Below are 16,189 nucleotides of genomic sequence, written 5' to 3' on the forward strand. Positions count from 1 at the left end.
TGAAAGGTATAACTATACAATCCATGCTTCCTGAAAAGACAGAGACAGAGGAGATGTTAATTCATATGACATTCTGAGTGAGAAGTTGACTATACAGTACAAAATTGAATTTGAGGAATTTCAGTGTAAGAACAAAAAGTGAAGTAATGGCTGTAAATAAAGCAGGTACATGGGCTTAATGGAAATGCAGTGTTTTAGTGCATTAAACTGAGTTTAATTGCTGCGCTTGACTTTCATAACATACCCTCAGTTTCATAATTGAGAACTCAAACTCTGTTTTACTATTGCAAAATGTTTTCTTTTAATTTGAAAGGCTTTCCAGTGCTTAAAATTAATTGAAATTTTGCCTTGTAAATATCAAGAACATTTTTTCTTTGGAAGTAAAGAACAAAAATAAAGTGCTATGAACAAGTCCTTTGCTTCATTGCTGATCTGGTAGGAGTTGAAAACAGAATAATAAAGCTTCAATATCAGTTTCAAGGTAAAAATTATTATCTGCTTGATAAATATTTGCAAAAGGAATTAGCCAAGTCCTGTCTCGAGACCTAGATCATAAGGCCAGGAAAAAAAAATCAGATTTCTTTCAGAAATAAGTTTACAGCATGAAATCTATTACCCAAACTAGCACTGCCAGTCACAGTGGGAGAAGAACCTAAACTACTTCTGAGAAAGGAAGTAATTTTGAAGTGATGTTGTAGAACAGGGACACATAAGAAGAGATTACATGGCAAACTTCCATTTTAGCAGAAAAAGAAAATATTAAAATTATTTAGCAAAGCCTTTTTTGCATCATCTTAGTTATCTTAGTTTCTTAGTTATCATAGTGAAATAATGAAAAAGCCACAGGAAATTCAGCCAAGGAGATTCTAGTTTCTTTCCTAATAAGACAGAGATTGTTTCAGTTGCCTATGAAAGAAAGATATACAATCTGATGCATGTAGTAAAAGGAATTGAAAATGGTGCAATCTTTACCTTGAAAGCCATTTTTAAATCTGGGTCCCTTTGGTAGGAGCTCCGGAGTATACTCACGATAGCCTCCTAAATAAAACTGACTGAAGACATTGAGTCCAACCAGCCTCCCAGGAGAAGTGACAGTTTTATTCTTCTGATCATCCACCTTTCAATGAAACATTAATACTTGTTACAACAAAAGGATTTGCCTTTATTTAGAAACTCCTAGTGAAGAAAATCCTCCCAGTTTTATAGGGAAGTACAAAATAATAAATAAAATAAAATTTTCCACGTAAAATGTGAAAAAACACAGAGAACAATTTCATCTATGAGCTATCCTTCTTAAGGAATTACTTTTTTACCTTCAGCCAGCCTTTCTGAAGATTTCTGCCAAGTTGCATGACATGAATATTGAGTGTCAGATCAAGTGGTTTGCTAATGATTGTTGCTGTGCCAGAACCTAGATTGTAGCTATATACCACTCTCCCATTACGGAGGCCTAACTCCAAGAAATCATCTCCATTCAGACCTGGAAAAACAAAAGAAGGATAACTACTTATTCCAGGATTTAGTCAACATCAGTGTGTAAAATATACTCCAAACCCACCGAAAAATTAGCAGTTTAGCAAAATATTAGCCAGGAAGCTTATGAGTTTACTATATGTTTCTAATATTATCTTTTTAACTTGTAATATTATGTCCAGTATTCTTGTGTATTTAAAAGATAAACTGCAGAGATTTTAAATGTTTACAGGATTTTTCACAGAAGATTTTTTTTCATACTACAGTTAAGTGAGTGATATTCACAAAACCTGTCAACCCTTCAACCCTGGTGGTTTTAGCAGTTATTGCTGTTCCTTCCCCCCCAGAACACAAATAAATTTTCAACTTCCTCCAAAATACAAATAAAATAAAATAAAATAAAATAAAATAAAATAAAATAAAACTTGACATTTCAAGTTGCTGGTGAGATTAGGCCCTGACTTAATCCTGTTCCAGGATGCCTTCAGCTTTCATTATAGGTACTTCAAGAGCCTCAAAACCAGACGACACTTGCTGTTCCGAGGCTTCTGAAAAAGCTTTGGCAGCTTCTATCAAGCTCCTTCAGCTGCCCTTGACTCAATAGCACCTGGAGACTTTATTGCACCTGCCCCTGATTAAGGCAGCTCTAGGATGTTCATTTATGGAATTTCCTTGGTCAGCCAAGTGCTTTAATTCTTTAAGCCTTCTTAACTTTCAGGTTAGAACTTATTGATTTTCCAGTTTGGAGTAAATAATTTAATTTCTTTACATTAAGGCCTGCATGCTATAAGTGCTGTTTGTGCTTTTAGTAACTACAGTGTAAAATGTCATTTGAAGGATTCTATGTCTGACATAAAGCCCATGATTAAGAGTTCAATTTCTGAACCTATTCCTGGTCATGCAAATAAACACATTTTTATACTATCATCTTAAAAGAACATTCAGTCTCTCTCCTCATGCAGGCAAGGGAGGAACCACCATTGCTTAGAGAAAACCTGATCAACTTGTTTCTTTTCATCAACCCCAACCTTTCTTTGTTTATGGTAAAAGAACCAGGATGCAAACTGGTGAAAGTAACAAATGTTCTCACTTGTTCCTTAGGATGACCCAAATTGAAATTCAAAGCCATACATTTCTTTTTACAACTCCCCTGTGAATTCAAGCAATTCAAGCAATTCAAGTGCTCAATTTCATGCCCATACATGGTATTTTATTTGATATTTTCTTCTGTTTTCATAAGGCCGTATTGTATTTGTTTCAGGGAAGGTCTCTTCCTATTTGTTCCTCCAGTGTCACATGATGGCCCTCATTTAAAATGTGTGTTTTGATGCCCCTGTCTCAAATGCATGGGAAATGTTCTTCATTTGCAAAAGATAAAGTAGGCTTTTCCCCAGGAAACAATGCTACTTATATTGTCCTCCCACTGAAGTTCTGCACACAGCTGCTTCACAGCCAAAACTGTCATATTCCCCTTATGTCATATCCTGGAAATGAATCTGGGGTGTACTGTGCTTTTCTATACAGAAGTTTGTTTTTTCTATAGAGTTACTATTCAGATGCAATGGGAATCTATAGAAAAAAGAAAAGTAAATCCTTATTCCAAAGAATATAAATCCACTGCCTCTGTAGAAAGTGTGCAGCTACATTCAGTCATATAGAACACAAACATTATTCATTTTTTTTTTTTACAATGACTTGTTCATGATTATTCATAATGGAATGAAATCCCATTGCTTTCAGTTACACTGGCACAATACCAGCAAAGGACTTCCAAACTGAAAAAAACAATTCTTTTTTAAAAACCTTTACAAAAGTTTCTGTTTTTAGCAGTGTCTATGATGTACTTATGTCATTTGACTGGCAAAACTAAGGAAAGCACATTAAAGACCAACTGTTATTTAAAAGGCTTCTTGACTTTTTAAAATGCTTTTTCAGAATTAAAGTACATTAAAGACATGCAATGTAGCAGTTTCAGTACTCTACAAAACTGACTTGATGGTGAAGATAATCATAGAATCATAGACTATTGAGGGGTTCGAAGGGACCCTAAAGATTATCTAGTCCCAACACCCGCTGCCATGGGTAGGGATACCATTGACTAGATCAAGTTGCTCAAGGTCTTATCCTTGGCCTTGAACTCTGTCAGGGTTAAGGTAGAATAAAATAATGTTAATAGTTTGCATAAATGAGACAGTTTTTAATTTTAGCTATGTATTGGGACAGTATTTTATAGTAACTCAGAAGAGGATAACTATGAAATTGATGCCTGTGATTTGGGCAGAGACAACATTTGTGGGAAATCAGATAGGGTGCTGCAAGAGAATGTTAATTACAATAAATGAGATTAAATGGAGAAAGGGGAAAATTCAAATTAAGTATTAAAAAGCGCTTCCTTACTGGAAGAACACTGCCTGTGAAAACCCTCATGCTTCTCCTGTTGAGAGTACTATTGTTCAACATTCAGTAAATTGTTAAAACAAGAGCATCATCTTTGTGAAATAAGTGACATTCACTTGGTAAGAAACTGCTTTTGTTGTTAAAATGTGGGGTGCTCAATCTTCCCAACCTTTAAAACTAAGGACAAAATCACAAATTATCAACAGTATTTTACCCTCACCTCATTGTTCTGTGTTTTTTGAGCCTTGCCCTTGGCAGGTGTGCTGCTGCCCACCCGTTGTTTGACATAGGGATGCAGAAATGCCCGACTGCTGTACCATAGTGCTCTCACACACACACACAAATGATATGCAAAGTAATAAAAAGCCAGGTTTCTGCCTGGCAACTGCATAATAAGCCCAGAATGCTAGTATTCTCATTAATAAAAATGACACCAGTAAGACTTTTTTTTAAAAACTCAGTTCAGCCAAATATGATTCCAAGACCTACATTCCACAACGACTTCTGACAGTACAGGGTACACCCTGCAGGCAGGCCTTTTTGAGACAAATTTTAGTGCAATGTATCTTTTATATTTAAGCAAAAATTTTTTTAAGTTTTCCTTTGATTATTGTAACTGAAAAAGAATCAAATTATTTCATACCATTGGTGTTCTACATTTCATATTTGCATTTTCTCCATCCTGAATAAAGACAATGAATTAATTGGTATGATTTTTGTTTGGTTACATTTCCTACAATTGGAAATGTTTCAAACAGGTGTTTGAAATTCAGTTCCTAAGGCTTCAGAAACATGTCTGAATATGGTGGTTCATTCTTGTTGTTGAAGAGAACGTTCTAATGATTTTTTTGTGTTCATATTTCAACAAAATTTCTTACAAAAATTTAATGAGGCAGACATTGGCTTTTGAATGCTGTTTTCTGAATGATTAGATGGAAAGGTTTTAGGTAATTTCAACTCCATGCACCATTTATGCTCAGCTACACAAAAAAGAAAGACAATATTTCATCCATCCACAAAAATTAATAATAGCAAGTGAAAGGAAAAGCTGCCTGCAAGTGAGTGGTGACTGTCACAGGATTAAAATGTGGCATGATGACAGTTCTACCTGGATGTAGTTAAAGTAATGGGATTGTAGATCAGTTAGCAGGATCAACCAGGTTTGATCAATCAGTCTCTTGCTGAAGTTTGGGAAAAAAACCTTAGCAAATTATGGTTTTCACACAGATAGAAGCAGAGCTAAGTTTTGAGTTTAAATCCATTCAGAGAGGTTAATACCGATCTGTGTTAGGCTAATTTGGGTAATCAACCCGATGCATTAAGTACCAGGGTCTCATGGCACACTAAAGTGCTGCTGAGCTGCACTAGCTAAATGTGACAGGATGTTTGCAAATGAAAAGTAGCAGACTTAATTATATCATAGATAAACTGCTGAGCTGTTTTACACTAACAAGTTTTTGTTTGCATTGCAATACACTAACAGTCTGACTCCTGCAAGTCTGCCACAAGGAGAAAGGGGAAGAAACCTCAGAGGGTGTAGGAGTTTAAGTAAAGAATTTAATAGAAAGAAAGACCTAAGAAAATGTCAAATGTATTAACATAGCAAATGAGGTATCCCCTGTATCCTACTGATGTGATATACAGCAATTGTTTTGTTAGATATATATGCAACTGCATAATGCCTCCCCAAAATTGATTTTTAATAATGCATTTTGGGAGCTCAGTATCTTAAAACACCAAATAATTTGTCCCCTACTTTATCCTTCTGAAGCATTAATTTTCTGATACTGTTCAGCATAAGTGTAGTGTTCCTGTAGGTCAAGGGCCATATCTTCAAAACTCGTGTGATGTTACAGATATGCTAAAAGATTTACTAAAGTAGTAGAGACTTCTACTATCACACCTAAATCACTCTCCTACTGTGGTACGTTTAGACATAAGACATCTCATCCAACCTCCCTTATAGGCTTCAACACTTCCATAGGACAGCTCCAAACCCAAAATTTAGGTCATGCTCCACTTGCAGAAATGATTAAGACAAAAATAAGCTTTGCTTCTTATGAAGTATCTATGACCTATGACTGTTTTATGTCTGCATTGAATTAATAAACTTATCAAATAAATAAAATTATAAACTTTTGCTCAGCTTTCATTGGTGTTATGGCTTCTGTTTGGAGCAATGCTGAGATAGACAGAACACAAGTAGTGTTACCCATGCCATGCTGATGCCATGCAGGCTGCCACAGAGGAGTGCTGTGGAGAGATACCTCAAGTATTGTTAAAATCTTAGTACAAATACTCTGAGTAGATTTACATAACCTGCTTCTCAGCTGTATTAATCAGACCAAATTGAATGCTTTGCTACACAGACTCTAGCTCAACTTACTCGTTGCTAGCTTGGGTTAACTTGCCTTGAGAGATCTCAGGGTTGAGGGTCTCCTATTTTCTGTGAATAACACAGAGTTCAATGATCAATAATGAAATTTATGTTAACAACTGAAAAAAGGGAACATTGGCCTACGGGTTTCCATTTATTTTGTTCAGAAATACATTACCCCAGGTTAACTGTTGACTTCAATTACTGAAAGCAATTATATTTCTCCTTAATAAAAGAAACATTTCTACAACCTGATATATTTCTCTGTCTTTACAAAACAATACAGTTTTGAAGAGATTATTTTCCCACTAATGACATTATATCTTAAATAGAATCAAGAGAAACCTGTGCATGTTTTCATCTTACTTGTTCAATAAGAATTTGAAAGCTTGTAAGGATAAGTGATACAAATAAAGCCTACCTTGGCCCTTCTGTCCAGTGAAAAAAATCAGGTTATCTTGTAAAGCTGAGTGGTGGTTTGCCAACTGAAATTTCAAGCGAAATTCATAGTAGAAGGTGATATTTGGGATTGTAGAATAAGCTAGGAATGAAGTATAGCCAAAGACATCTGTGCCACTGAAACTTGGTTGAGTAATATTAATAGCTGTATTAAAAAAAAAAAAAGAATAAATTCAGTGTTAGGGCAAAAGGTTCAACAGACTTCTTTTAAAAAATGAATTATTGGCAACTACTGCCATCTCCTGGATTCTAGGTAACATTGCTACAAATAACAGTAATTAATCCAGACTCAGACAGACAAAAGAAAATACAGAAAGAAATTTTCCTGTAAATGAAATGCCATCTCTGACAGGAATTTGAGTGAAGGTGAGTACATAAAATGTGCTGACAAGGTTATGGAATGATAACTCTTCACAGGTAGAGGAAATCAGAAAAAAAGAAGCATAGAATGAATTCGCAGCACAGTGAACAGGACCTACATGAATTACAAATAAAATCAAGTCTATTCCTGTCTGTACAGAAAACAGAGCGCTGGTGTGAGTACCCACATGGCTCCTTGGGCTGGCACCCAGTAGCCAGAGTGCTGTAGTCAATTCCTGGAGCTGATGCTCAGAGATCACATAATGCTTGTATTGACAACACAGCTCAGTAAAAACAGGAGAAAGAGGAATGACAGCTTAATCCTGAAAGACTGTCTGGGACTGCATTTAAAAGATTCAAGCAGTTACCTCCAAGCAACCTGCTCACCAAACGTGACTGCACACAGCTTTATTAATGAAGGCAGTGTGAGGGACTGGGGGAGGAAGGAATACAAATCTGCACCCTGCACAAACCAGATGGGGAAACGCTAGTAAAGGGTTATAATGCTCCCCAAGCAAATTGATATTAGCCTAAGTACATCTAAGCACCTAAATGCTTACAGGGTGGGAGAAACAATAACATGTAATTGTGAAAATGTCACTACCACCTCCAGAGTGTAGAACCTGTTTCTAAATTTGCAGCCTGGGAAAGCTGCCATGTTGGCACTGATGTGGCAGACATTGCCTTGGTACCTGCATCTGAGAAAAGGTGCAGACACAGGCATGACAAACCTTTTCTAGTACAGATTTGGAATTTGCAGCAGTACAGAGTGTACTGTCCCACGTATTGAGCACCACTCCACACATGTGGCACATTATGCCTTGCTCTTGATCATAGATGGGAGCCAGAAAATATGAAGCAGTGTTTTTTTCCTAATTAGCAGGACACTGGAAATGAGTCTGACTGAACACAACTTCAAGCCTCAGACCTCTGTGAATCATGGACTGAATAGGAGACACAACAAAACTCCCCCATATTTAAATCTCATGTTAGTTTCAATCTTCCCAGATTCCTTTAGATCACTTGAACATAACTGAAGGAGTCTCAAAATCGGTATTTTTGCTAATTCAGGAAAAATATGACACACAGACTGCTCCTTTGATGCAAAGTATTCTTTCTTTCTTTTTTACTTTCTTTTTTCCTTTATTTTTTTCCTCTTTTTTGTGTCTTTATGTTTATTTAATAAACCACAAAATATTTAAGAGACAAGAACATTTTAAAATGAAGGAGTTCTTTGTGTTTATTGTTTTTTCCTGCTTTGATTTATAAGGGGAAAAGCAAATTCTCTCATGTATCTTCACAGAGCCAGGCAATTTGGTTGGCTGGCAGAGATCACTGAAGAGTCTATTCCTGATAAGTTATTCCCAAGAGGGGATAATTCTTTATGCCCAGGATGAGATACCCCATTGTCTCAGCTGTTTCCTTGGAGCATTCTAATTAGGGAGTTATTTTCTTGCCTTCCTACTTGCTCCTTCCAGTATTCCATATAAAGCTGGATTAAAGATTGACAAAGGGCCTCCAATGCAGAAAGCCACAGACCTGAACAAGTCCAGAGGAGGCCACTAAGTCAATCACAGGGCTGTAGCATCTTTCCTGTGAAGACATGGGAGTGTGAGAGAGCTGGGGCTGTTCAGCCTGGAGAAGAGATGGCTCTGGGGAGACCTTGTAGCAGCCATCCAGTACCTAAAGAGGACCTACAAGAAAGCTGGAGAAGGATTGCCTGAGCACCATATGGAGCTATACCTCCATCAGGCATGTAGTCCTGAAGGGGAATAATATGTTTTAAGGCAGTAGGAGTCCTGTGGGCACTTTTAATGGAAACTGTGACAAACTATTTTGATTTACATATTCACAGTTTTCTGCACTGTACTGAAGATGTTTCTCACACCTAGTAGAAGTCAGATGCAGTATCTAATTAACCACACTATCCTTAACAGGTAGGCAGTTTGCAAATAGTCCTCTCTATGCTGGTAGCTGGAGAGTAAAATGTATTTAAAAATCTAAATTAGTAATGAGTCAAAAGCTTATATTTCTGGCTAACTCAATCTATCTAGCTTGACACCTATTCCATATTTTATCTGTCTCTGAACTGCCATTATAGATTTTATACCACATTTTTAATCATGTTTCTTGTCTACACCAAGTATTGTTTGTCAAGAGATTTTTATCCAATCACATAAAAAAGTGAAAAGACATCAGTAAATGTGCATCAGTGTTTGAGATTCATTTCATGCAATGACCTTCATTAATTTGATTTTAATGCAGTCTAGTTTACCACACCTGTACATATTTTTAGCTTAAAAATTGAATGAAAAAATAATAACCCTGTATGAAAAATGCAGTGATTGGCAAAATCATGTGAAAGAAAAGAGCTCCACCTTTCTTTTTATTCTCAGAATTCTCTCTTTTCATTATAAATCTATGGAGCCAAGACTGCAGAAAATTGCATAATCTTTTCATTGGAGCACAGTCCTTCTAAACAGTATTTGTTAAATGATTGAGACTGGTTGAATTAGCCAGTCTGGACATCATCCAAACTGATTTCTACTCTTGCTCTTGCGCTGCACAGTCAGAAGTGGTAAAGAACAGAGATGTGTCCCAACTACTTTGATTATGAGCCTTGCTTGCACTCTCCAAATTAACACTGTGACTAAAACAAACATTGCTCTGACAGAGTACTGAAGTCTTTTATAGACTATTTGTCCTTGATCTTGTCCTGTGTCTCTCTGTCAGTTCTATGTCATTCATCATTCTGCTTTTCTGAATTTCCAGTATTGAACAAGTAATAACGCATGGTATGTCCCAATGACTCACAAACAAATAATGACAAATTATCCCATTATATAAATGTATCAATGTGGTTGACTACTTACTTCCCTAATATTGTATATCTCATCAGAGCTGAGCACAAGAAATGGGAGTTAGAAAAAATAAACCATACTTTGACAAAAATCCCAAAAGTGAGGAGAATAAAGTGACAAAGAAAAAAGAGAATCAAGGTTTTGTTATCTTTGAATTTTCTGTTACGAGTTAAAATTAATGCTCCTTCAGCATTGACTAGCAATACATTTCAGACCACAGCTTTAAAATACATTGCTGAAATCAAGACACATTAAAGGGGTATAAAGAGATAAAGACTTCAGGCTACAGAACTGCCATCAGATTATGCACTTTTTTTAATATTACCACTGACTAACTGTGAGCAGTTACCAGCTTGGTATCTGGCTCCAAGATCAGCAGCCATATACAGTGTGGGATGAATACTATAGAGTTCTCTTAAAGATCTGTTCATATTTCATAGAATCACAGAATTACAGAATCATCAAAGTTTGAAGAGGCCTTCACAATCATCCAATCGAGCCAAAAACCTGGCACCACCATAATCACCATATCCCTAAGTATCACATCCAGATGCCTCTCAAATGCTTCCAGAGATGGTGGCTCCACCATCTTTCTGGTCAGAATATTCCAATACCTAATCACTCTTTCAATGATATTTTTTTGGTAATATCTAATCTGAATCTCCCATAGTGCAATTTATGGCCATTTCCTCTTGTCCAGCCCCTCAAGACATGGCAGAAGAGACTGACCTCCACCTCCCTACAGCCTCCTTTCAGGTAGCTGCAGAGAGCAATGAGGTTCCCCCTGAGTCTTCTCCACACTAAACATCCACAGTTCCCTCAGCTGCTCCTCACAGGACCTGTTTCCCAGACCCTCAAGTAGCTTCACTGTCCTTCTTTGGACACACCCCAGACCCTCAATATCTTCTTTAGTGAGAGGCCCAGAACTAAACACTGTGTTTGAGGTGTGGCCTCACCAGGGCTGAGCACAGCAATCACAGCCCTGGTCCTACTGGGCCACGCTGTTGCTGATACAGGCCAGGATGCCATTGGCCTTCTTGGCCACCTGGGCACACCTGGGTCATGTTCAGCCGCTGTTGAACAGCAACTTCAAATTCCTTTCATTTGAACAACTCTCCAGGTAGTCTTCCCTAAGTGATACACAGGGCTGTTGCAAAGACAAATTATTTGCAAAGACAATATTGAAAAAAAAATTGAAATTACTACTAAGTGTTGTACTTTACAGTCTTCCAAGTTGTGGTGGATTGACCCTGGCTGGACACCAGGTGCCCACCAAAGCAGCTAAGTCACTCTCCTCCTCAGACGGACAGAGAAAATAGAATGAGATTACGTGGCTTGAGATAAGGACAGGGAAAGATCACTCACCAGTGTATCAGGGCATCCCACCCTCCACCCCCTACTTCGCCCCAAACTTATCTGTTGTTACTTAACCTATCAGGTAACTCAAGCAGGATGAGCTGTCTCGTAGTGAGGTATTTTGGCACCATGGAGTTAACGCTGGTCTGGCATCTCCCAGCTGCCAATAAACATCTTAATGTTGAAGTGAGATCTGGGAAGATAAGCCAGATTTCTGACTGACAGACACCTCAATTTACAACTATATAAGCCACACCAAACTTTCACAAAGCAGAAACCTGTACATTTTCCTGGAAATATGTGGAGTTTCTCCCATGAGGAGGGATGCTTCGCCTTTACTCTCCGGGGATTAAGTAAAGGAATCTGCACATTGTTGTCATTTCAGTGGTAAGTTACATTTGACTCCTAATCAATACTATTTATTTTGCTAGCTTTAATACAGTTATATCCCCTGATATACTGCTTTATGTTATGCTGCAATCAATTACTAGTTCTTTGGTTTTATACTGTGTAATAAGTAATTCTGATTAAGATCTTTCATCTCTTATCTCTTGTCTATTTATATTAAACAGTTCATTTTTATAAATAGACCTGTTTTGCCATCATTAGAACCTGTGGGCCAGAATAAAAATTTAAGCTTCTACTGAATTCTGAGGCTAAGGTAGGGCTTGTCTGCGCTCATCCCATGACAACCAGTTACTGTCATGGATGAAACAGGCTTGACTTGGGGAAAAAATGTCAATCAAATGAGAGTAGGGTAACGAGAAATAAAACCAATCCTTAAAATATTTGCCCCCTCCCCCCTTTCCTCCTGGGCTCAACTTCATTTCTGAATTCTCTACCTCCTCCCCTACAACTGGCACAGGATGATGGGGCATAGGGGTTGTGGATGAGGCCTCTGCCACTCGCTCCTCCTCTGTGAAAGAACTATTCATACTCTTCCCCCATTCCAGTGTGGGGTCCCTTCCATGGGAGACAGTCCTCCATGAACTTCTCCAGCATGAGTCCTTTCTATGGGCTACAGTTCTTCACAGCATGTGTTTCCCACAGGGTCACAAGTCCTGCCATCAAACTGCTCCAGTGTGGGCTCTTCTCTTCATGGGTCCACAGGTCCTGCCAGACTCTGCTGTGGTACAGGCTTCCCGTGGGGTCACAGCCTGGGATCCTCTATGGCCTGCAGGTGGGTATCTTCTCCACTGTGGGCTCCACGGGATGGAGTGGGACAGCAGCCTCACCAAGGTCTGTACCATGGGCTGCAGGGGAACCTTGCCACGCATACTCACTTTGCTCACTGGTAACTCTGGGAAGTCCAAGGAGGAAAAGATAAGGGGTGCTAGAGTTGCAGGGTGGTGCAGTGCCAGCTGAGGGTTCAAGGTGGTAGTAAAATACTCCTGATGTCTGGAAGACTGTTGTATCAAGAGTTAGTCATCCACTTAATGGGTCATTCAGGTGTATGACTTTCCCTCCCCACCTCCAGGATTTACGGATTCCTTTTATCTGTCTTGAGGCATCAGTAATCAAGGAGTCATCGGTTTTACTTTGGGAACTGAAATTTGAAATAATAAAAGTGACTTCAGAGATGAAACTATGATTCTGAAAAACTGCTAGTACAGCACTGACATTAATAGTGTGTGAGTGTGCCTATGTGTGTTTCTTATGTTTTTTATGACATTTGTCACATTGGAGGTGTGGGGGAAATTAAAGCCCAGTGAAAACAAAATAACCAAGAAAATAAAGTCTCTTAAACAGTAAGAAGAGCAACCCTGCAGATTTTTTAGCTGAGGAAGTTCCCTTTGGGCATCTGCTGCCACCAAACTGCACAACTCAGTCTGCAGACCCAAACAACTCTGAAGGTGACATTGAGTGCCAAACATAGCTGCTCAGAAACAATTTGCTTGCAAGCTGATTTTCACTCCACAGAACTTGAAGCAAGTGACTATTCCCACTTTAACACTTTGAAATTAATTTTATACATGGGGGAATACATCCCACAAAAAACCTGCTGGAATTCTAGGGGCTGTGAAACATTACCATAAGTGTTGCTCAGAAATGTTTTAAGGAAGAACCTTACAGATTGCTGTGAATGACCCTTTCCAGGGTGTGTTTGCTAAATACAATGCCACAGTTAGGATTCTGCTTCATGTTGTCACATATGTGAACATATGTGAAACCAAACCACTGAAGTTTGGTCTAAAACACTGCAAATGACACAATTACTCATTTTAGCAATGCACATGCCTTTGAAATCCTTCTCCCTTTAAATCTCCATTTGTACTTTCAAAGTGCTTGTTCTTGATTCTCGGCTCAACAAAAGGCCTCATGTTATGACCAACATCTTCCCAAAATAGCCCCATTTCTTGTGCAACATATTATTACAAACAACACCAGGTGTACATTTCCAGTCCTGGTGAATGAACCGTTCCTGCCTCACTTGCATTTAAGTACATTCCGCAGTACAATGATACACTGATATTTACTATTTAGGAATTCTGCATCTTATATGTCAAAATTTCTTACACTCAGATACTTCAAACATACTGATCTTATATTTTACAGACTGTATCAATCTCCTGTACAAACCAGGAAATGCATCCATTCTGTGCTTGGATAGAAGTGTAAACAAAAATAAAAAAAAAAAGAAAAAAGAAATAAAGGCTGATTACAGAGATGGTAGCAATTTAACAACTCTAATCAACTCTGTGATACTAAACACTGGAGGAGATATGTAGTGTGCAAAAAACAAAATGCAAGCAACTTTTTGCTAATTTAAATGTGAAAGGAAATTTATCAGACTAAGGGCTTGAATGCTGGCTGTTTTCATAAAAATCAATTTAAATTATATAGATCCCATTATCTGCAGCTTAAAGAAGCAGTCATTTGGGGGAATTAGTCAATCTGCCCATGTAGACATAGGCTCTATAGTCTCATAGTGCCTTTTCCAAAGTGTTGGGCATCCATGGTGTTCTCCTCTCTTTCCCTTCACTCCAACCCCCCAGCCAAGTTGGAAGTCACAGAGGCATTTAACTCTGCAAATCAACAGTCAAGTCCCACACCTATCCCAGGAGCCACGAGCCCATCACAGGTCCATCTCCGTAATCCCAGAGGAGCACAGAGCAGAAGAGCTGACAGGACCCAAAATAAGGATTCAGAGGAAGGAACACCTTGTCCAGATCCCTACCTAGTGTCAAGGTGTGACACATCCCATGATGAGTCAACAGTGGATCACCTTTTGGACAGAGGGGTATAACTACCATTGGGAATGGGACACATTATGAGATGTAGGTGAAGAGCATTTTGGAATAGCACAGGGCTAACGGGTGTCTAAAAGAGAAAATTAGGTGATTTGGGGAGGAACAAGTGAGGAAAATAGAGGGATACAGAGACAATAAGGGCCAGGCACATGTAAATAGATCAGAATGATTGTCTGGCCATGTTCTACACCTCATGGCCTGTGCTCTCTTCTGTTTTATATTATCATTCCCCCTCCCCTTGGCCCATTATGCTGTAGCTGTGTAGGTTCTTGAGAGACATTTCAATGTACAATGGTCAACTTGCAATCAAAATAACATGGTCATCTAACGATAGAAGCAACAAAAATGTGTAGTGAGAGATAATGCATCTTGTTATGTATATTTGGAAAAATGGACATGCTTTTGGAAGCTTTTATTGATGCCTGAAACAAGCACAGCATAACAAATAAACTCAGAGACATGGTCACCAGCCTGCTTAGACTGCAGTATGCTTCATCTGATCCAGAAATGTAAGAAAAGTCCTTGTTAGTCTCAGACCTTGTCTATTTTTCAATATTTATATATGTTTGTCTAACAGAAGTTACTATCTGTCCTTGCATTTTTGCCTCATTTTTCATATTTACAATCATTCTATAATTTTCTTCACTTTTTGAATGTTATGCATTTCACATAAAATTATGCACTTTTAGCTTGTCACAATTTGGTTTTTCTTAGTTTTTTTCTATTTCTGTTTTTTTTTTATTTAATAGTGACAATAGTTTTATTTAACCTAGTAATTCTGTGAATTATAACTTTTCCTTACATATATTGCTGTTGTTCTTAGCATGATTTCCAGCCCTTAACAGATGGCAATTGGATACGGGGAAGATCTGTATCTGTGGGCTCATTTATGGCTCTGTCCACATCTTCATTTATCCTTACTGTGTTTTTTGCAAATAATCTCTATTGGTAGGAGCAGCCAAGCTGGCATGAAATTGCAATTCTATTTGCTACATTAGTTATATTCATTTTATCAAATAATCACTGCGACATCTCACTTGTTCGGTGTTGATGAAGACCAACTATTATTTGATAAATATTTTTGATAAACAGCTTTTCTTCAGTGTTTCAGACACAAAGTAGCAAGCATTAGGTTGTAATCTGAATAGTAGAGACAATATTATTGTGTATCTTAAACAAAAGGTTATTCATTTAAAATCTGTGCTTTTACGCCTTAATTTTTTATGGATCATTTCTTTCTATTAAATTTATTATCTGGGATACACATTTTGTCATAGCAAACAATTAAGTTTGCCTTCTGCTTCTAAAGTAAATTAAATTGTTCTATCATTTTAATTAGGCAATCTATCATTATCTTCAAATATTTCCCAGAAGTATGTCTTTGATGCTGCTGGGGCTATCCATAAAGGATACATCCAGCCTCCACTGCATTGTGGCTCTCTTTCTCCCTTAGTTTTAGAAAATGGGATAAAGGGACCTCTTGCAATTCATTTTAAGACTTCTGTCTGTGCTCAGGTTATTTCTATTCCTTCTAAATTGTTAGGATACAGTTCAAGAAAATAGTTATTCATATCCCAATAATAGTTTCTTATGTTGTCAGCTGATTACCTTAGATTTATGTCCTGCAAAGCTGAGTGTTCTTTCCTGTTTTGCTT

At 37.8% G+C, this 16,189-nt stretch overlaps 1 protein-coding gene across 4 annotated transcripts in view; it reads right to left on the reverse strand.

Annotated features, from left to right (window-relative positions):
* EYS (eyes shut homolog) overlaps positions 1–16,189 on the reverse strand; it is a 789,226-nt gene that overhangs the window by 35,942 nt on the left and 737,095 nt on the right. For all 4 annotated transcript variants that reach the window (XM_038131819.1, XM_038131820.1, XM_038131818.1 and 1 more), the window contains 3 exons: positions 6,669–6,851; positions 1,314–1,480; positions 973–1,117 (listed from right to left, as the gene is read on the reverse strand). In XM_038131819.1, coding sequence (XP_037987747.1) covers positions 973–1,117; positions 1,314–1,480; positions 6,669–6,851 — 495 coding nt within the window. The remainder of the gene's footprint in view (positions 1–972; positions 1,118–1,313; positions 1,481–6,668; positions 6,852–16,189) is intronic.

This window comes from Motacilla alba, chromosome 3 (assembly GCF_015832195.1).
Source record: "Motacilla alba alba isolate MOTALB_02 chromosome 3, Motacilla_alba_V1.0_pri, whole genome shotgun sequence".
NCBI classification, from domain to species: Eukaryota; Metazoa; Chordata; class Aves; order Passeriformes; family Motacillidae; genus Motacilla; species Motacilla alba.